General features: G+C 37.9%; 2 protein-coding genes across 2 annotated transcripts; both read left to right on the forward strand.

The window, feature by feature from the left end:
- Window positions 1-130: 130 nt before the first annotated feature.
- LOC311074296 (uncharacterized protein) lies at window positions 131-14415 on the forward strand. The gene is made up of 3 exons (XM_084100785.1): window positions 131-409; window positions 3610-4212; window positions 12444-14415. Exons 1-3 carry the CDS (start codon window positions 211-213, stop codon window positions 12872-12874), a joined length of 1233 nt encoding a protein of 410 aa, XP_083956911.1. The 5' UTR covers window positions 131-210; the 3' UTR covers window positions 12875-14415.
- Window positions 14416-15900: 1485 nt separating this feature from the next.
- On the forward strand, window positions 15901-21881 carry LOC311074953 (uncharacterized protein; the record flags this gene model as incomplete). The annotated part of the gene is made up of 9 exons (XM_084101999.1): window positions 15901-15972; window positions 16439-16642; window positions 16720-16838; window positions 16950-17219; window positions 17342-18293; window positions 18401-18500; window positions 18686-18757; window positions 18862-18982; window positions 21213-21881. The coding sequence occupies 9 exons, from the start codon at window positions 15901-15903 to the stop codon at window positions 21643-21645; spliced, it is 2343 nt and encodes a 780-aa protein (XP_083958125.1). The 3' UTR covers window positions 21646-21881.
- Between the last annotated feature and the right edge of the window lie 426 nt (window positions 21882-22307).

Consider the following 22307-nt stretch of genomic DNA (forward strand, 5'->3'; position numbering starts at 1 on the left):
ATTCTTAACAGAAAATGAGCCACGGCCAATGAGTCTGAGTTTGAAAAAATAATTAATCGTATCATTTTTCTACAGACCCGAACACAAGGGTTAAGAGGTATAGGAAAATGTTTTTGAGCTACCTGATGATGGCAGTAATGCACTGTTTAGTGCGGTTGCCAAAGAAAGAAGAAGAAGAAGAAGAAACGGAAGTTTGTACATTGTAACAAAATGATCAAAATGGGACTTGTGTCTATTCATTCGTTTTTGGTGAAGCGCATGACAGCAGTAGCCGAAGAAATATTTGACGCTGTCAAAGACAATATGATTGAATATGAGCAGGAGATAGAGCGCCTAAAGCAAGAGAACTGTTGTCTCAGGAGTACACTGACTCACAGCCGAAACAGCGTCTGTGCAGAAACACGCCATGGTTAGTAAAACATTCACTCTAAACTATTTTATTTTGTCATGGTCAATGGGAATACCATGCTTTTTGGCCATGATCAATGGTAGTACTATAGAATTATCTGAAGTACCCTTTTTCAGGTAACCTTCATGTTACATATCATCAGTCACACGCTGTATATCATCAACGCTCAATCTCAAATATGTTGTTCTCACTTTTATCATATTATAATATAATGGATGTCATGATGATAAGTTGTATTTAAATTGGCATTATTAAATTGTTTTTTATTTAACCATGTAACGCCTGACGTATGAAATAATAGTAAGAAAAGTCTATATGTTTATTTCAAATAAGATTTATGTTTGGTGTCATATTTGGTACATCGGCTTTTCTTGCCCATCTAATGAGAATAGCCTACTCATACCTCGGAGTAGCCTATTCAGTGACCCAAACTGAGCAGTGTTGTGCCGATGTGGTTGTTTATATAGTCAAAAGTTAAGAATATAATAGCTTTGCAATGAAATCATTTTTAACAGAAATTGTTAGGTTTTTTTATATCAGTTTTAGTTTTGAAGGGCAAAACTTACTGTATAATGCAATGCAATAATAATAATGATTGAGAAATGCACAATGCACAAATAAACTATCCTCAAATACAGGTTGTCATTAATTTAACAGAGCTGCAAGATTCAGGATAAATTAAGAATCACAGTTTGTTTCTAAATAGTCAACTAAACAACATGTACATTAATAGAGGCTCTGTTAATGGCTGCAGTCTATTTTAAAAATATTGAATTAAAGGTAGGGTAGGTAGGATTTTTATAAAAAACTTTTTTTCAAATTTGTTTAAACTGTCTTTATATACCAATACATAATTAAAATGTAAGTGCTCTGAAAAAGAGAGTTTAAAAATCGAGTGACTGTAGACCTTTTAATCTGCAATAAACACAGCTCATTATTTCCATCCGGGACGAAACAATTGATTGGTTTGGGCGACTGTCACTCACTCTCGCAACCAAGGCTACCACCACTGTTGCTAGATCTGCCCATATGCGCGCGCACCCGTTTGATTTGAGGGGAGTGCAAGAGAGGCGCGGAACCTACGAAGAGTAAAATTATGGCAGAGAAAAAGAGCATTCAAAATTCAAAGCACCTGCATATAAAGTCAGCGAAGGCAAACAAGGCAAAAACTACTTCCTCGGACCCTGGTTGCCCGCACTCTTGAACGACCTCCTCTGCTTCGCCCTCGACCCCGGACCTGTCCTTGAACCGACGATGCGGTACTTGTCACCGGAGTGTAACGTTAGTCCTCATCAGAGTCAACAATGTTTTCATCATGTAAACTCTTACATGCAAAACACCGTATATGTTATGACTCTTACACGAAATTCACCTTCATCACAGTTTAACTGATGGTAATGGAAAAACGTGTATCAATGCAACCTGTTTTTAGCTTTGCCTTATAAATATAGCTCGTTACCTATAGCCTAAATATAGCTCTTTACCGAATCAAACAAAATATATTTTAAACTTTACCAGTATCGATATGCTAGCTTGATAGTGAGTACTAAAAGCCATCTTATTTGTTTATATTTATAGTGATAAAGTTAGGTATTTTATTACATGTGATTCTGACATGATGTCACTGCATGCACTGCGCTCCTTCCTCTGCACTCCTCTCAGGACCATAACCTGAATGTGGATTTTATTTTGCTTGGAGACGCATGGCAAATGTAAACATGTGATCTAAAGTCGGCTCTCAAAATATCAAGCATGATTGATGTCCTCCGACTGGATAAGATCATAGTCTAAAGCTAAAAAAAAATCAGGGCTGGGTTTCCCGAAACCTTCTTAACGCTACGTCGTTCTTAAGTTACACCTTAAGCTGTACCTTATCGTTAATACGTGTTTCCCGAAACGTTCTTAGTTAAGTATACCTTCTGTAAGGTCTGGACCACTCTTAGCTTTACCTTATCACTGTTGCAGGTCTATACGAATATAATTCTGAAGTTTTAATACACACAGACAGTATTAAATTAGGCTAATTCAAGTGTTTTCATGCAAAGAATAAAATTGTCATTACACTGATTGTTGTTAGAATTTTAATTATATTATTATATATAATAAAATGTTATAAATTTATTTTAATTAAAGAGCGCTTTTAAAGGCCAGTGAAAGCATAGGCTACTGTCAGTTAAGTCCTATTCAGACGCTAATATTGTTTCTCATGGGCTCGTACGGTATTTTAAACATTTACAAGGGTGAGTCGGTGATTTTAGTGCCGTCCGAATCCATAATATCAGTGTTTTTTCTCACCCAACCCACGTAAAAATCCCTGGCCAAATTAGTACCTCCTGTTTTTTGACAAACAGGTCGTGTGGTAATTTAATTGCCGTCTGAATCCACTGTTTCAAAATTCACTGTTTAAATCCTTTTTGATCACTGCCGAGCACCGTACGTATGACGTACACTTTTATTACTGAAATGCTTGAAAGTATTTACAAGAACAATATTTCATCGCAGCTCCACCTCAGCGAACAAAAATGGGAAAGAGAATAAAGCACATAAAAAATTTAAATGGTTATTATGGCAGCAATATATGATACAATTTAAAAATATGTAGGCAATGCTATTATAGGCTATTATAGTTTGGATTATTTTTTATTATATCCCATGAGTCCTAGTAAATGCAATTTCAACTATTTCTGAAGTGCTTCATTTATAAAGATCACCGCTTTCTCACATAAACAGCCCCTGCAAGAGAGAATAATTGATTCTCAAGCCATCGATATCAACCAATTCAGCACCATCGCCACGGACAGCGCCGGGTAACGTCGCACGTAAGAAGGTATATCTTAAGCGGCTTCCTAAGGTATGGTTCGGGGAACACGCCTAGAAATAGTATACCTTCAGTTAAGTTATACCTTAAGAGTCTTCGTAGCGCGCTAAGAGACAACGTTATCGGGAAACTCAGCCCAGTACACTTTGCCTTTTTATTTGAAATGTGTCATCTCTGACTTCACAAACTCTGCAAACTGGCTATTACCTTTGACAACTAGTGTTGACTCCTCCAGACTGTAAATCAGGACAAAAATCTGCCAGTTTTGTATAGTGTATTCCTGTAAATGGTGGTGAATGGCATTTTAAATTGACTTGAACATTATATTTAGCATTTCCCTGTCTTACAAGTAAAAACTAATTTTTTGCTTCATGTCACACAGATACTCGGAGAGATGGATGTCTGCAAGTTCCATTGGGTTCAGAACTGTCAGAAATACAAGTAAAAATGGAGGTTGCCACTGTGATGCCCCATGAGCCTTTGAGACAAGCTTCTACCAATACTTCTCCCCTTTCTGAAGGTTTTAAATGGCAGGGACCCTCTCACTGCCTCACACTTCTGCCAAATGTGCTGTCGAAGAATGAAGATATTGGTGGTACAGATACACAATCATCAATCACAGCTGGTACAGATACACAATCATCAATCACAGTTAAGTCAGAGCTGTGTGAAAATCAGGCTAAACATTCATACCCCTCTGCAGTGCAGTCTGGCAGTGATTGTCATGTTGAAGTTCCAGCACCTGAACAAGACCTGTCGTGTCTTCAACTTTACATTGAAAGTTCTGATGAGATGTCACAAAAGACAATTCAAAGTTACCAAAACACATTCATATGCAAGATTTGCAGAAAAATGTTCAGCACCAAAGGACGTTTGCAGAGACACACTTTAGTGCACCAGAACCAGACACCTTTCTGCTGTGGTTCATGTGGAAGTCGTTTTAAATCGAAATTCCACTTGAAAGAACATGAGAGACTCCATGCAGGTGATTATCATTATAGCTGTCAATCAGATTGTCAAATGACACTATGTTTGCCAGTCTTAATTCTTAATCCTCAAAAAAAAAAAAAAAAAAGGTCTCAAGACGGGTTGAGTTAGGCAGGTCAATGAATTGGGACTTCAGGCCAAAGAATGAAATTAATTTCCATTCTGGGGTAACCCATTTCAACACTGTGTTTTTAATAGAGCTGTAAAAATTAACACATGCCATTAATTTGTTTTGCACAACTCAAATCTGTATTGGTGCGCTATCTGTGAAGCGCTTCTCTGTGAAAAAACACCTGAAACACACGCACAGAGTGTCGCTTCAGACAGCGCGCCAGTGCCACACTGAGTTCTCTTTTACGCTTGGATGGACAAAAAAACAACAACGCACAATTTATTGGCGAGTATCATCGTAAGCAGAGTCTTAAATGAGTTAAAAAGTGTGAACGTATGAACGTAAAGAGTGACACACACCTGTTCTCACCTGGGGCCTCATGTATAAAACTTTCCGTAGTTTTCATCCTAAAAGTGTGCGTACACACAAGCTAGATTTTGCGTACGCACAAAAGTATGCCAGAACCTGCGCAAAATTCCCTTTATAAAACCCAGTCAGCGGAAGATTGTGCGTAGGCTACATGCATCGCCCCCTTAGAAATAACCATATATGGAGCTTACAATGCCTAGTTTTCTGCATCTGCGTATCATCTGCATCTGCATATCATTTCCATGCTTATTCCATCCACGTGATACCATGTTCAACACGGTACAAGGCATTAAGAAAATATGAGATGCGGACTATGTGCAGTCACATTACATTGCTAAAAATCGTTCAGTATTCTTGCCTTGTTTTAGAATAAATAAATAAAAATGTTATAACATTTCAGAGAAAGTTTTCAGAGAAGAGTTATTCTCAATCTTCTCCAAATTTAATTGTATTTAATTAGTATTTAATTGCTTTAAACAAATCAAATTAATGCAATTTAGCCCACAAGGTAAACATATATTTTAGGATGTTTATATATTTGTAATGGAAACAGATAGGCCTTATTTTTTTTAAGTGTAAATAAATGTAAGACTCAGCTCTTCACTGACAAAACATTTAAAAAATAAATCGTGCATATCTTACCGTTTCCTACTGTCAGTCTATGCACGTCTCGACACAAACAGCACAGCTGCGTTCAGCAGAGTTTGTACAGTACTGTGTTATCGGACTTATTCGGGCCAATGGTGTTCGATCACCGTCCTTCTGTGTCTGTTTCTGTTTGGAGTCAAATGTGCATCGATTATTATTCTCTAAAAATAAAATATTTTCTCAGAACATCTGCTATTTAGAACACAAATTAAAGTGGAATTATCATGTGCCAAGCACTTCTCGTTGTGGTTAAAACATTAAAACACTTTTAACGCATTTTAATACCAGGTGTAAACAGGGCCTAAGTGATAGCAGCCTAATAATCCCGTTTGCTGTCTGTCATTAGCCGCATTTCCACTGTCGGACCAGAAGCGGGCGTGCTTTTCCACTGTCACTTCCGGGGCTTGATCGGGCCTCGTTGGGGCTTCCTCTGGGCCAGCGGACAGGGTTTTTTGGGCTTGAGGCTCGGGCTTGATGAGTTGTTTTGAACAGAGGCGGAGTTTATCTGAGTCTGGAGACCGCAGCGCCGCGAATGATTCCTAATCAGCTAATCAGCATTAAAGACTTTTTAAAATAATTTTAGCTCAAAACTCACTTTCAGATTGCAGCGAGTGTTTGAATAACTTCTGTTTGTGATTTTATGTGGATTCTGATTACCGTATAAGGGAGAAACATTTATATGTGATGCAAAAGTGCACAAACCATTACCAAAGTAAACATGCTAAATATAACCGCTTGAAGAAATCAGACAAATAGTTTAGGCCAGGGGTATTCAGTTAATGTTCCAAGAGGTCCGGTCTCTATATTTCCTTCCCAGCCGAGGTTCGGACAATACTTTTTTTGGAACAGTTATACATTTCCATCAAGACAGCAGGAGTATAAAAAATAAAAAAATAAAAAAACCTAAACACTCAAAATAGTCATCAAAGATGAGAATCTTTGGCCCAGAGAGCCAAAACAGTGATTTTTACCAGAAATGTACCCAAAAAAAGTAAATATTTCTCCCATCTGGATATGAGAATTAAAAGGTTCGATCAGATGTTTTAACAGGCTATTTTTATTTATTTATTTACTTATTTATTTTACATTTAGACACCTACGTGTATGGCACATAGCGCAGTGTTTATATCAAAGCAATAAACTACTGAAAAACAATGTACATAATCTAATAATCAAAACTCTCATCATGAGGACAAAACAAAGTTAACTAGTAATAAAAAAAAATTAAAAAAAGTTTCTTTCCTTGTTGCCATCTCTAAATAACTTATTATGAAATGCTCTTCATATGCTGATTAATAATGCTAAATGTAATTAATGTGTAGTCTTAACCTGGTGTAGTTAAACGGTCAGAGTCATCTGTATGACAGATACAAAATAATTGTATCAGCTGCAGTCTTGTTTTCTGCTGTGTTTTAGCGAAAGTATCTATTTTGCTGCTCACCGTGTTTCTGCTACTGTTGTTCTTAAAATAACCGCGTCGTCTGCAGCTCTAGCTTTACGTTTTTAGCAAGGGAGAGAGAGAAGCAACACGGATGGAGCGGAAAGGGCTTGAATCAAGCACTTTTGGCTCTAGATAAAAAATATTATAGATATAGCTCCGAAATATCATTATTATAAACAACACTGAGTGTTTGTGGTGTGGACCGCTCCGTTGTTTTGATGCACTGCTCACTTTAACCTGTAGAAACGTTAAATTTGCGCGATTGTCCCATGGTCCGGACCGCAGTCCGCCATTTGAATAACACTGATTTAGGCTATCACAATCGTGTATTTATTTTATTTTATCTGTCAGTACATCTCGTCTCTTTATACCGTACTGTCTGATATCCATATTTAGCTCCGCACATGTCATAAAAAAAGCGACTCCGGTTTTACAGTTTTACTAAAGCTCCTCAGGTTCAGGTGCAGGTTCCTTTTCTATACCCGTAAGTAAATTAGATTTCAGTGAACAAGTTCAGGCTGTTTCTCATACATGTAGACAATACAATAGACAACACTATAAAAACATTAAGCCCTAAAACATTATACTAAACCCATTGCTTCATCTTATTCATAGAATTCATCAATACAGGGACAAAGCTGTTCTTATAACGTTTTGTTGTACACTGCGGGACTCTAAACCGTTGATTAGACGGAAGGTGCTGGAACTCATAATACAGGGGATGCTGCCTGTCACTTAAAATTGAAACACCCATTCGCTGTACCTGCCTGGTGTACAGTGAAGCAGGGTTAAGTAGCAGCTCCCCAATCAACTTACTGGACCATTTCACAATTTGGTTAATAGAGTTCCGGCTCTTTAAAGATAAATTCCCATACCAGGACACCACAGAAAAAGACTAAATTGATTTGATGAAATAAAACAGAATCATTAGTGTTTTGTCTATTTGAAATTTGCACAGTTTCCTTAAAAAGAACAAACATTGATGCCCCTTTTTAAACACAGCTTCACCGTTCTCAACTTTGAATCAATGATTGTCCCCAAGTATTTATAAGATTGCACACCTTCCACTGTTTGACCCTTAATGGATGTGACTTCATGCATAGAAACCTTCTTTCTAAAATCAATTACCATATCCTTGGTCTTCAATAGATTCAAATGAAGGTGAGACTCCACACACCACTCTACAAAGACAGAAACAACTGGTCCATGACTACTCTCATTATTCTGAAGCAGACTGACAATTACAGTATTGTCTGCATACTTCAAAATAACACGATTTTCAACGTGAGGTTGAATTGTATTAAAAGCAGAGGAAAAATCTACAAATAGAACTCTTGAATGAGACCCCTTCCACTCCAAATGTTTCAAAAGTAAATGTATCAAGGTGATCGTGACATCCTCTACACCTCTTTTAGATCTGTAAGCAAACTGCGTCGGATCTAATAAACCCTCAGTCATCCTCAATATTTCAGATCTCACAAATCTTTCAAGAATTTTTTTTATCTTTCAATAACTCCAACTGAAAGAAAGGCCCTTTCCTCCTCCCTTTGGTCTACAAAAAAGGTTGGCTATCATCAAGCTTGTGACGCAAGTCCTGGGTTTCCTTACTAAAATCAGTTGTATCAAAACGATTATAGAAATCATTCAGGGCGTTCGCAAATTCCAAATCCAAATTATTTCCGTTTAAGACGACCTGATTATTGTGCTATGAACTACCATACCCTAATATACCTTTCATACTGGACCAGGCCAAACCCAAATTATTAGCAGCCATCTGACTCTAATCTCACTTTTATAAAAGGAAACAAGGAATTATGTCTCTACAAAAGGCAACATAAGAACAAGTTACATCAGCAAGTTCATCCAAATCATCACCACAGCTTTCTCTAAACATTTTCCAGTCCATGCAGTCATAACACTCTTGTAAACAGAACACAGATTCTTTGGTCTAAACCTTTACATCCTTTGTTTGTACTTTCTCTCTCCTTAAAACAGTCTTGTATGTAGGCAATAGAAACACACAGTTGTGATTGGCCGAGCCCAATGGAGGTAGTGGAAGTGATTTGTAAGCATCCTTCACTGACCCATAACACAAATCTAGTGTTTTATTCCGTCTGGTTGGGCAGGTGATGTATTGATAATAGTGTGCAAGTGCTTTTGCGACACATGATTAAAATCAACCAATATAAAACACTGTGCTTCAGGTGAAATCGACTCTAGTATTTGTACCACCTCAAAAATGGTACTAGCAGCAGAAACAGCATCTGCCTTCGGATGGATATACACAACTCTCATAACAATTTGTGGAAACTCTTGAGGCAAATAAAAAGGACGCAATGATACTGTTAAAAGTTCGACATCCGAAGTGCAAATCCGTTCTCGAGCAGTCACAGCATGGCAGTATCGTTCGTTATCATACAAACATACCCCACCACCTAGTTTTTTTTCCCGTCACCTCAGCCTTTCGGTTCAAACGAAACGGTGTTCCAAATCTGTCAATGCACAGGTCAGTGTCTAGGTCTTGCTCATTGAACCATGTCGGTAAAAGCCAGGATGCCACAGTTTTTAAAATCCTTCTGGAATCGAACGTACCCCTGAAGTTCATCCATTTTGTTCCTCATGGACTGAACATTCCCCAGGAATCCGGGTCAGATGCTGCTTCCTCAGGCGTAGCTTAACGTCACCTTGTTTTCCCCGCTTCCTTCTCCTTCCCCTCGTTTTTCCTGATTTTTCATAGGGTTGTCTCAAAATAAAGGTCCGGGAGCTGTGAGACAAAATCCAACAACAAAAATGCCAACAAACGGTCACTTTTATCATGATAGTTTTGCGATCTCGCTAGTTTCCAGTGATTTCTTTCTGATAAAACTTCCATTTGGTGGTGAAATGATGGGTTTGTGTGATGTTGTTCCAGAGAGGCGTGTTACGGGTGGGTTTTAGTGTAGCACTGTGGAGCTTCAGGCCTAATGGTGGAAACACAGCGTGGTTTTGGGCTCGTTGCTATAGGTCTGAGGCTATTAGCCCAGCCCAGCCTGTTGAAAGCCCTTACTCGCACTGACAGGGGAAAAGCGGCTATTATTGTTAATCAAAGAACAAAAGACAAAGAGAAAATCTCTTCCTGCTCTTTCAGTTATACTGTAATGTTGAATGGCTATAATTAACCCTTTGGTGTTCTTCTGGGTCTTTTTAACCCGCAAATGACTTTGGCTGAATTTTTTAAAAATGTTCTCTTTGTCCAAATGGCATGAAACTTTGTACGGCTCTCAACCCTATAGATCTACAAAAAAAAAAAAAAAAAAAACATTTGTAATGATATCTGTTTTTATGTTAGCGTGAAAAAAAAAATAGTCACACTCATGGTCTTTGGGGTCTCTGGGGACCCTGCATAGAAAATGGACAACATTCATCATCAAAATCAGAAACAACGCAGAACACACATAGACAGAAATAAAGTGGCACACTTCTAACAGTGCTAAAAACATTCACAATGCAAAATTATCATGCGCACACACACACAGAGGAATACATTGGTGAGACTATAAAAACTGCTCTCTTATAATTTGTCACATAAAATAGTCACACAAATAAATTTGGTGACACTGACACATCGAAAATGTGAACACACACACATACAGAGAGAGAGAGAGAGAGAGGAAGAGACAAAAGTTACTGCTTTATTTGCTCTTTTGTTATACTGTTCAGTTCATTGCATTTTGATGTTCATGTCATGTATTTGTACTCAGTATATAATATAACACTGCATATCTGTTCTGTTACAGTGAGTAACTGAAGTGTAGATTACATTTGTACAATTATATGAAAAAAAGATTTAAATAAATGATAAACTCTAAAAACTCAACTTTTATCTTTTTCAGGTTTGATTGTAATCATAATGTAACATTATTGAAATTATTATTATTATTATTATTATTTGACAAACTTTGTCAAAACTTTGTTTTTTAACTTTGACAAAAAAGTCATTTTTATTGTGATTTCATGATATTTATATATGAATAATCCAGCTGGAAAAAAACTTGTGAAAAGATATATTTCAGTTAGTCAAATAGCAAATAGCATATAGTGGAGCTCTAGTATAGCCATCTAGTGGTTAAAATGATCATTTTTTACTTTTAAAACTACATTTTCCAAAATAAGGGCAAAAATGTTACACTTAACCATGTAAAATTATCCATGTTATTCCCATAAATGAAATCTAGAAATTTGGGTCTTTTATAAAGTGAATTTTACATCAAAAGCTGTTTTTGTATAATTTTTGTATTTTAAATAAAAACCTATTTAAAAAAAAATTTTTTTTAATGTATGTATATAAAATATATCATAACTCCTCCAAAAACTGCACAAATGTGGAGTAAAAACATTAATAAACAGAGAAAAATTACATTTGTTAAAAAACAAACAAAAAAAACCCCTATTTTTCTGTTACAAAATTACATGTTATTGTCTGGGGTCTCAGAAGACCCCAAAGATCACCAGTGTCACTCCAAATGAAGAGTATCGGAGGGTTTAATGGATAAAAAAGTATCTATCTATCTCCATCTATCAGTGATATATATATATATATATTAGGGCTGGGTATTGACACAAATTTCACAATTCGATTCGATTTCGATTCACAAGCTTGCAATTCGATTCGATTCCGATTCGATTCAATATTGATTATTTTGGATATCAAGTGCAATACATGGCAAATTTTCTTAAGGAAAACAAATCTCTTAACTAATGCTGTAAACTATGGGAGTCAGTTGTAGCCTATAGGCTTCATTAGCCTACTATAATATTGAAGGTAAAAATTAACTGATTTGTACAAACACTTAAATTACACTTTTATTTATTTTTATAATAATAAAGTTATATGAAATATACACATTTAAATGGTGGCTGTCATAAAAACCTGCCAGATTTATTCAAACATGCATTAAAAATTGAAGAACATAAAAAATTATAATGAATATGTAATATGGTGCATATATTTAGCAAAATGCTCCTCTCTAGAGTTAATTTTTCTAGCTGACTAACGAGTTTATGGTCACTGGTAAATGTGACGTTTACTGTACATGACATTGTTTACAAGCTGATTTGCTGACATCTTTCCACTGTTGAAAGACTGATTGAGCGATTCCATGTCACATGATACGGATTTCGATAAGTTGTACTCTATCTTTTAACACACTTGCAGATGCTCATTCATGTTTATTTCGCACTGTAACTGGTATTATTAAGGTGAAAGAGAAGATCATGTGCGCTCCGCGCTGCTGCTTCTCTTGAGGTGAGCTGCGCCAGAGCGATCTCATGCCACAGCACCAAAACAGTATTTATGTTTTTGAATTTCGTAAGAAAATGGACGTAATTTGAAATCTGAGACTTTGTTTCGTATCAATTGTAACAAAGCACAAAGATTAATGCGATTCATTGGATGGGATGCGCGCTACAATGTTACATTCATTCATCAACTGAAAACAGGATGACTAATCGATTTTAGGGATTTAAGAATCGATATCGGTTTGTAAAAATGAGTATCGATTAAAATCGAGAAATCGATATTTTTTACCTAGCCCTAATATATATATCGATTGCCAGCACTAGTTTTTAACAGATAATCATATTTGTAGACTTAACTACAATAACATTTATTTCCCTACAGAAAGGCGAGCAGAAGATCAGTCCGAAGAACCACTGGACTCACAGATCTCCCATGTTGAAATAATCCTGCAGCCAGACTGTGTAAATGTGGACACAAACCCACGGCACTCTCCTAAATTAAGTTTTTCTGATCAGGGACCTGGGAAATATCCTTTCTATTGTAAGATTTGTGATAGGCCATTCAAACGTCAAAAGAGCATGAAAAGCCACATGCTTTTACACCAAGGTGATCGAAACTACCCCTGTAAATTTTGTGGCAGAAGATTCTATAAGAGCTGGCATCTTGCAGAGCATTTAAGAATTCACACCGGTGAAAAACCATTTGGGTGCAATAAATGTAGAAAGGGGTTTGTTCAGTGGAATCAGGCAAGATCACATATAATCAAGCACCATGAAGGAGATATGTCACTGTTATCAAAGGAAAAAGCCTAAACCTGTAAATTGGCTTTTGTTATTACCACATCTTTAGCAAGGAAATTAGAATAGTAATGTTAATTTTGAATTTCTGATGTACATTTCTAATAATAAATGATACACGGAGACATTTATCTCAGGTTTTGTAGATGCACATACTCTTCCTACATCCCATGTCTGTCATTTAAAAAATTGTGCAGTTCTTGTTAATGCTTAATTAAACATTATTCATTAATATATTTGTCATTATTCCGCCAACAAGCAAACCAAAGGCAACTTATTTAGGGTGTACTCACATTAGGCGATCAGAACTGTGCCCAAGCACGTTTGACACCCAAAGTCAGGTTTGTTTGACTTGTGTGATTGCTCAGTAACACGTGGAACGCTGAACCGTGCCCTGGTCCGATTGAAGAGGTGGGCTGGGTTTTGGATCGAAAAAATTAATTTCAAAACATCTAGACATCAACTAAGAGTAAAGATGTAAAAGAAAGTGCATAAACTTGTCTGAAATGGTGATTTGTCTCTTTGAAAATCACACTTCTTGATTCGCCCTGTTGATCCGCATGACTGTGTATCCATCTAGTGTGACCAGAGAACAGAACGGCTACTACCTGAATGTGCGCTAATGTCATCATTTCAACAAACACCTTCTATTACTACTTGGATAGTACACTTTTGAATTAATTTGTGTATATTTATTGTTACATAGTTTTGTGTATATTTTGTTTGTTTTTTGCTCTGTTTTTCTGTTCCCTGTTGTTTCTTTATTCCGCTCCTAGGTGTACGATCACTGGACTTCCTGCCTGTCAATCATCATGATGACATTGTTCCACTCAACCAAACCGCTTACATGCCAGCTGCATAAAAGGGCTTGATTTCAAGGTGTGGGTGTGAGCAAAGTCAGCAACCCATGACACTTGAGTTCAAGCTAATTTATACTTCTGTGTTGGACATATGCCGCAGCCTCTACGCCACATGCGTCGGTTTTCATTTATACTTCTGCGTCGTTGTCCGCATCTACATGCAATTGCACATGCTGACCGTTACTAGGCAGTGTCCACAGGCATGTTGATGGTGTAACCCACAGCAGAATTATTTGCCATCTGAGAGTCTTTATAGTTTGACAAAGATGTGTCATACAGATGGACATATCTTCGGACTTCCTCGGCCAGTCGTGAATTTACTACTTTAAGTTGTTGCTTGGCTTTGATTTCTAATTTGGTTGATTTGTGTTTGTGCCGTAATTGAGTATTTATTTGTGGTATTTTCATTATTAGCTTTTATGTTCAGAGTGATCGCAACCCCCAGTACCTTTGGTCTTTATTTAGTGTAGTTCATTTAAGGCTTCGTATGCTAAAATTTTCATTTTCACATTTTCTTTTTTGTAGTTAGTTTAGAGGGTTTGGGTCATTAGTTATGGGAATTGCTTGGTTTTGTTCTTTTTGATTTGGCAACACTCTTTTTCCCCATGGAAGTTTTTTTATTTATTTTTTATTATTATTTCCATAGCATTTTTAAAAAATAAATTATACATGCGTTTCAACTTATCTGTTTCATTGATTGATTCTGCTGTTTGCACACATGGTAACAGTTGTCTCACTTAAATGTTACGTTTAATCCCACCTGTCGTGGAAATTCTCAATACAAATACAACCTACTAAATCTGACTTCTTCACCATGGACAATTCAAACAACTTCCAGTTGTTAATATGATAAAATAATATACTACAATATCTCAAAATAATTCCTTGAATACTTAAAGGAGAACTCTGCAACTCTAGCGAACTCTAGTCACTTCTTCGCTGATTTTCCCTTTTGTTGTCGCGTGTTTTCCCCACGAGCTCCCCCTACAGCTGTGGGGGGGCGTATATTTCACAACACAGTCGTAAAAAACTCACTTGCGGCGGCCTCCTCCCCCTCTCTACCGCTGCTCATGTGCGTTTGTTTTGATCGGAGCAAGCCAACTGTATCGTGTGGAGCTATGTCTACCGAGGTGGGTAATCTGGTAATACATCATACATGCGTGGGTGTTTATGTCGAATTGCCGTAAAGCAATTTGTGTTTCGCGCTCGTTCTAGTTCTCGCTTCTCACGAGACTTCCAATTTCTATCTTGCCGGGACGCGAATTTTTTTTTTGCAGGGTGGTAGCGGAAGACTCATTAATATTCATAGAGAACTCATCCCTGATTGGCTCGCCGCGTAACACAGTGACACAGTGCCCAGAGTGATAGAGAATACATCGCCTCAGATCGTGACAACCTATTTTTTTACAGTCTATGGTGACAACAGACACATTTACGAAGGTAAAGTTTCATTTCATATTTGATTATTTGATCACATATGTGATTCATCTTCTAATAAACTTTTAATGGCTTAGTATTCAAAAACCAACTGAATTAATAGTGAGTTAACCCTTACGTGTCCGTTCGCTCTATTGTCGTTGATATTAAAAAAGGTAAAAGATGTTACATTTCTTAAGAGGATAAAGTGTTGTTAAATCGGTTCTTATCATGTTTTATCTAAATTTTTGCTTCACTTCTAAATGTTTACTTTACTTCTTAAATGTTTACAAGTAAATTGACAGTAATATGCTCTCATTCGTGGTATGAAGAGTTCAGATGCAAAAGCCTCTCAGAAATTTTCTTCTAGAATGATCTTTTTTTTCAAGCTCGTATATTTATAATATTTGATATTTTATATATATATATATCAATATAAATATATATATATATATATATATATATATATACACACACACACACCAGATATATATATATATATATATAGTGTGTGTGTGTGTATTGCACCCAGTGTATAAAAATGTGCTATATAAATAAACATTTACTTTCTTACTTACTCAAGACATAGAACTTTTTATGTGAGGTGGTTATCCAGCACCAACATTGGAATGTTCGGTGCGGGCACGTAAGGGTTATGAACTTTTTGCAGATGTTGACAAAGCCAGTTATTGTTTTAAAGTGTCCATGTCTTGATGATTCCATTTAAGAGTCCATTCTGTTCTGTTTCTAGAATTGGTGTGCATAATGGCAGGATTTATTAAAGCTTGCAACATTTGTCAGACACTTGACAACTTTGAGGAGATGGAGCTGCTGGAGGTTAGGTGTAGATGGATAAGAATAAAACATTAAAACAGTGTTGTTGAAGCGTGGATAATGTTAAACTACTTGTTAGGCTGTTAGCAAACAAATAATTACACTTTGACATTAAGTCAACATCTTGTTGTGTTCCATTGGCTTCCAACCCCTTTTTTCCCCTCCATTAGTACAGAGTGTATAGAAAACCAACTTCTTCTGAGTGGGTTTTAAGTGTATAGGTCCCATTGGCAAAGTTTAGTTCGAAGCTATTGAGCAAAAGCATCACATAAATAATTTAAACAAACAACACTGACATAAGTATTGGAAATATTAGAAAGCCATTTCTACCATCTGTGCATGGAGCACGCTTAACTGACTTAAAGGCAGAGATAGTTTACAGAATGTAGGTGACGGTGTTAATGTTAAATGTTACTTTGGTTAAACCATGCATTTGCCTACTCTTTAAATGTTTTTTGTGCTTTGACAGAAACTCCTCCCCGAGGACTATGAACACCATATCTGTTTATTTGAGCCTCTCGAGGGCAAGAACTGCAACATTTCTCTAAAAGTAAGACTTCACACTGAAGAGGAGGTTCACAGATGGCTTCAAGCCTTTCAAAAGTCATCACAAACGACATGGCGGGTGAACAAAAGCTACCCTGTGGAACAACAAAGGCAGAACATATACAGAGTAAGTGATTTCATAGCAGGTGCATTAATTTATTTTTTCAAGGGTTGAGCCAAAACCTTAATTGAATGTGTTTGAAGGTGGACCTTAGATGCCAACACAACACACGGCATTCTTCCTCGAAAAAAAATACATCCTGCCCTGCTGTGATGTATGTTGTTCTCAAGAGGCAAAGCTTTTCGCAGAACAGAAAGTCCAGGTTAGATCTAAAACCCCCAAAAACAGGCTTGCTGTTTTGTAAAAAAAGTCACTCTCTGTTTCAGTTTCCTAAATAACGCAATAATATATGTAATAATTTTATTGTACTCAGATCTGCTGATTTACACATAGAAGAAGGATTATGTTTGTACATCAACCTGAAACATCAACATAATCACCTGCTCATGTGTGCTGAGGCTATGAGGCAACGAGATGTAGCACCAGAGACAATCAACAAACTACAGACTCTTTTTCAAAGTGGCCACTCTCCCTCCTCTGCTTTAAATACACTGAAATACGACCTTCAGGAAGAGATGGGCGACTCCTACATCTTTGCAGCTGCTGATCGCTCGATTTGTCCTGATCTAAGTTTCTGTTTTAGGTAAGTAAAAGTAAAAAATACAATTGGAACATTCTAAGAATGTGATCACTATTATCAAGTGAAAAATTATGTGATAATGTTGATAATGTCACTGTAAATCCTGTGTGTAATTGTCATTTTAGGCTGTATTACAACATTTTCAAGAGGTCGTACGGGGAGTTATCCGGGGACACAATGCTCACCAGCCTACAAGCATCACTTGATGCATACAACAAAAAGGAGGGGGCTGAGTGCGGGAAGATGTTTGCAGATTCCAAGAACATCATCATTGCCTTATGCAGTCCCCTCATGAGGCGAGTCCATTCAATGATCCCTGAGAGTGCAGAGATGGTCTTTGTGGACTCTTCTGGAAATTGCGACAGAACAAATAGCAGAGTGTTCCTACTTTTGACCCACTCAGCTATTGGAGGACTGCCCTTGGGTGTAATGATAACATCATCTGAGTCTCAGAGTGTCATCACTGCAGGACTACAGCTCCTCAAAAGCATTCTTCCAGAGGATGCATTTTTCCGCAGGGGAGATCTCGGCCCACAAGTGGCAATGACTGATGACTGCCAGGCATTACGACAGGCTCTCAGCGAGTCTTATCCACATACACACCCCATCCTCTGCGTTTTCCACATTTTGCAGGCGATGTGGAGGTGGCTGTGGGATGCCCACAATGCTGTACCAAAGTCTGACCGTCAAACCCTGCTACAGCTCTTCAAGGCTATGGTGTATGCAAGAAATCCAGGAGAACTTGAGGCCTCATACCATCGGGCATTAGAGGACTCCACGGCAAAGCTTCACCCACGATATTGCAAATATCTGACATCTATTTTCAGCAGACGTGAGGCCTGGGCAATTTGTCTCCGCACTCATCTCCCCACACGAGGGAACGACACCAACAATTATGTGGAGAGTGCAATGAGGGTTCTGAAGGACCAGGTCCTCTATAGGCTGAAGGCCTACAACATAACACAGCTGATGGATTTCATAACCACCAGGCTAGAGGCCTACTATTGCCGGAGGCTCATCGACGCAGCAAATAATAGAATAAAGTTGAAGTCGAAAGGGGACACAAGAAGAACCAATGTATGCAATTGTTACATGGTCTATTATTGCCATTTAATTCTCATATGCTGTATGCTATGATTTTTAAAAAAAATGTATGTTATGTCCCCTTTGATGTGAAACTGTAGGAGGATGAGGTGAACTTCATGGTTGATACCCAAGAGCTGCAGGACAAAGACCGGAAACTCACACCAGCTGCCAGGAAGACATTTTATGAAATTGCCACAGGTATAGTATCCTGGTCCATAACTTTGCCTGTGTTGTGGCAAATTTTGTTGTCCCTTGTTCTATGGTGAGGCACATCTCTAAGACAGGGCTATGGGTCAGTTTACACCAGATTTGCCCTTCATCAAATGCTTTATGAGTTTAGATACAGTATAGCAAGTAATAACCTCTTCCTCTGCCCTACAAAGGAAAGAACAACATACCAGGCCAGTGGTACATGGGAATGACTGAAGATCTAAATGCAGACCAGTCTGTCACAGGTAAATAACTTGGAATGAATATGCGGTTCATTTGACAATCAGCCATAGTTTCATAAAAAAATAATAATAATTCTTTTAAATTTTAAATTTACATTTTTATTTAGATCCCCTTTGTGCAGCTGCAGCGGAGAGCCCAGAAAGCCCAGCCCGAGGAGTGGACGAGGCTGGCGGTAGTGATGACTGCTCAGCTGGTGAGGGCTCATCCGAACAATCCAACAGGCAGAGGTGGGCAGAAATCAAATTAAAAGTGTTTTTAATGTTATGTGGTTTTTCACCTAAACAGAACAGCAGAGAAATAATAAAAATAAGTGGGAGAGAGATGGATGGGCTAGGCTTGCTCTGATAGTGACTTTCAGGTCATCTTTATTGTTGGGTGAGCTGTAACACATCTCCCTCACCTCACGACATTATCGTATAGATGTAGTTCAGGTCAGGTGAGTTTACTGGCTAGTGTTGGCAAGAGAGAGAGACGGGGGGATGTGGGTGTTGTTTGCATTCCCTGTTTGGGGGCATAAAAGGTATGCGTTAATGTGTGTGTGTGTGTGTGTGTGTGTTTGTTTGCAGTGACAGAAATTATGTCTGTTTGAGGGGCAGTGGTGACTCTCACACACTCACTCGTACACTCTCTCACACTCACTTACACACACACACACACACACACACACACACACACACACACACACCAGAAGTTACTACCTTAAAGGAGAAGTTTACTTTTAAAAAAACTTTTGCTGATAATTGACTCACCCCCATGTCATCCAAGATGTCCATGTCTTTCTTTCTTCAGTCGAAAAGAAATTTAGATTTTTGATGAAAACATTCCAGGATTTCCCCCCATATTATAGAGTCCAATGGGACCCAAACGGTTCAAGGTCCAAATGACAGTTTCAGTGCAGCTTCAAAGGGCTTTAAACGATACCAGACGATGAATAAGGGTCTTATCTAGCGAAACGATCGGTCATTTCAAAAATAAATAAAAAAGTTTAAGTTTTATAAGCACAAATGTTCGCCTTGCTCTGTTCTGTGATGCGCGTTCGTGACGTCACGTAATGCGCAATTACGTTGAAAAGGTCACGCTTGACGTGTTTACAAATGTGGACCATATACACATTTTCAAATGTATTTGTGTCAGTTTATCGTTTAAAATGCCCATTTCGTGTGCGTATCCTGGGTGTTTTAATATTAAAAAGCCAAAAAGAACATTTTCTTCAGGACAGAAATTTTTCAAGCGTGACCTTTTCAACGTAATTGCGTATTACGTGACGACAAGGTCGTTTGGACCTTGAACCGTTTGGGTCCCATTGGACTCCATAATATGGGGGGAAATCCTGGAATGTTTTCCTCAAAAACCTTAAATTCTTTTCGACTTAAGAAAGAAAGACATGGACATCTTGGATGACATGGGGGTGAGTAAATTATCAGCAAAAGTTTTTTAAAAGTGAACTTCTCCTTTAAAGGATTAGTTCATCCTCAAAAAAATTTTGCTGATAATTGACTCATCCAAGATATCCATGTCTTTCTTTCTTCAATTGAAAAGAAATTAAGGTTTTTGAGGAAAACATTCCAGGATTTATAATGGTCTTCATTGGCAACCAGCTTTACAAATGTTCAAAGAAGGTTCAAATGTCTGTCTTAGTGCAGCTTCAAATGCTCGACACAATCCCAGTCAAGAAATAAGGGTCTTATCCAGTGAAACGATCACTTATTGTCATTAAAAAAAATTAATTAAATACTTTTTACCCACAAATGCCCGTCTTGTACCATCTCTGAGAGCCACGCATTGCGTCATCACGTTGGAAAGGTCGCGAGTCAAGTCATCAAGTTATTTGTCTGTGTACTCTGGATCAAAAAAGTAGGAAAGGGTGAAAAACTCCATCTCATTTTCTCCTCCAACTTCAAAATTGTAACCTTTCCAACGTGATGACGCAATACGTGGCACATCTCAGAGATGGTACAAGACGGGCATTTGTGGGTAAAAAGTATTTAATTAATTTTTTTTAATGACAATAAGTGATCGTTTCACTGGATAAGACCCTTATTTCTTGACCGGGATCGTGTAGAGACTTTGAAGCTGTATTGTGACCGACATTTGAACCTTCTTTGAACATTTGAATAGCTGGTTGCAATTGAAGTCCATTCTGTGTAGAAAAATCCTGGAATGTTTTCCTCAAAAGCCTTAATTTCTTTTCGACTGAAGAAAGACAGACATTGGGGTGAGTAAATTATCAGCAAAACATTTTTTGTAGGTGAACTAATCCTTTAAGAAGTTACTACACATACACACACACACACACACACAGACAGACACACACACACACACACACACACACACACACACACACACACCAGAAGTTACTACCATTTACACACACACACCATCACAAAAAATGTACTTGTTACTAGTAACCATTAACCAATACTTGTTGATGTATGTTGTTGTGCCCATTGTCAGCAGGCTGGAAATTCGAGTCAGGGGGATGATGGAGGGCCTTGTTCAAAAATTACAGGCTGAGCCTGACTTGTACAAGGCTCCCATGGAGAAGATGCTGGCATCTTATGACAGACTGACTACCGACAGCCAGCTAATCTCTGCACTGGCCACATTTGGCCGGCAAAGTGCATCTGCCGGATCAGGTGCTTGGAAGATGGCAAGAAGGGGCATGCAAACGAGCACGAAGATTGGAGTGCAGCCGACAGCAGTGGCTCGTCGGAAAACGCCACTTGGAGGCAGACGTGCCCTCATTACTGGGCGACCAACAAAAAGCTCAAGACGAGAGCACAGCTACGGAAGGGCAAGGGGCAATTCACTTCCGAAAAGGCAGGCACCACATAGACTATCGCAGTGTGTCACTGACTGTGTTGCACTTGCCAAAAAACATAGTAAATAGAAAAGTTATTTTTTTTTCTTTTCTTTTTTTTTTCTTGTTTAAATTTGACAAACTTGACAAACAGAGCACTTGCAGTTACTGTTAGTTCACAATGTCACACACAAAGTCAAATTCAATAAGCTAAGCTAACTTAGTACATTTGAGGACACCGATTGCCTTAATTCTTTTAATTTTAAAAAACAATAGTTATGAGTACTCTGCAATGATTTTAGTTGTGTTTACTAAAAGTAGATATACATTGCAGTCAAGAAATTAAGTGATTAATTAAGTGATGATTGAGCATTAGTGATTAACACCTGCTGTTAACGAGCAGAATCAATGAAGGAAAGAGAAACAAAAGAACTACAACTGAAGAAAATATGAGCATGTGGTTGTGTTTAGATGATAAAACTCATCATTTAGTGACTTCATTCTCTGATCTTTTCCAGAGCCTAATCTCTGATTAGACAGGTAATGTATTACTTGTATTCAGAGGTGGGTAATCCAGGGGCCAGTGAGTAGAAGTCCCGCCATATGTTCATTCCACCCATGAACTCAGTCAGCTGATTTCACTAATTAGTTCTCTCTCCTGTCTGAATTAGCAAATCCAGGTGATTGGAACACAATACTGAGGAGGACTTTTACTTTCTGAACCTGGACTTTACACCTCTGCATAGCAATGC

This window comes from Abramis brama, assembly GCF_963993115.1.
Source record: "Abramis brama genome assembly, chromosome: 23".
NCBI classification, from domain to species: Eukaryota; Metazoa; Chordata; class Actinopteri; order Cypriniformes; family Leuciscidae; genus Abramis; species Abramis brama.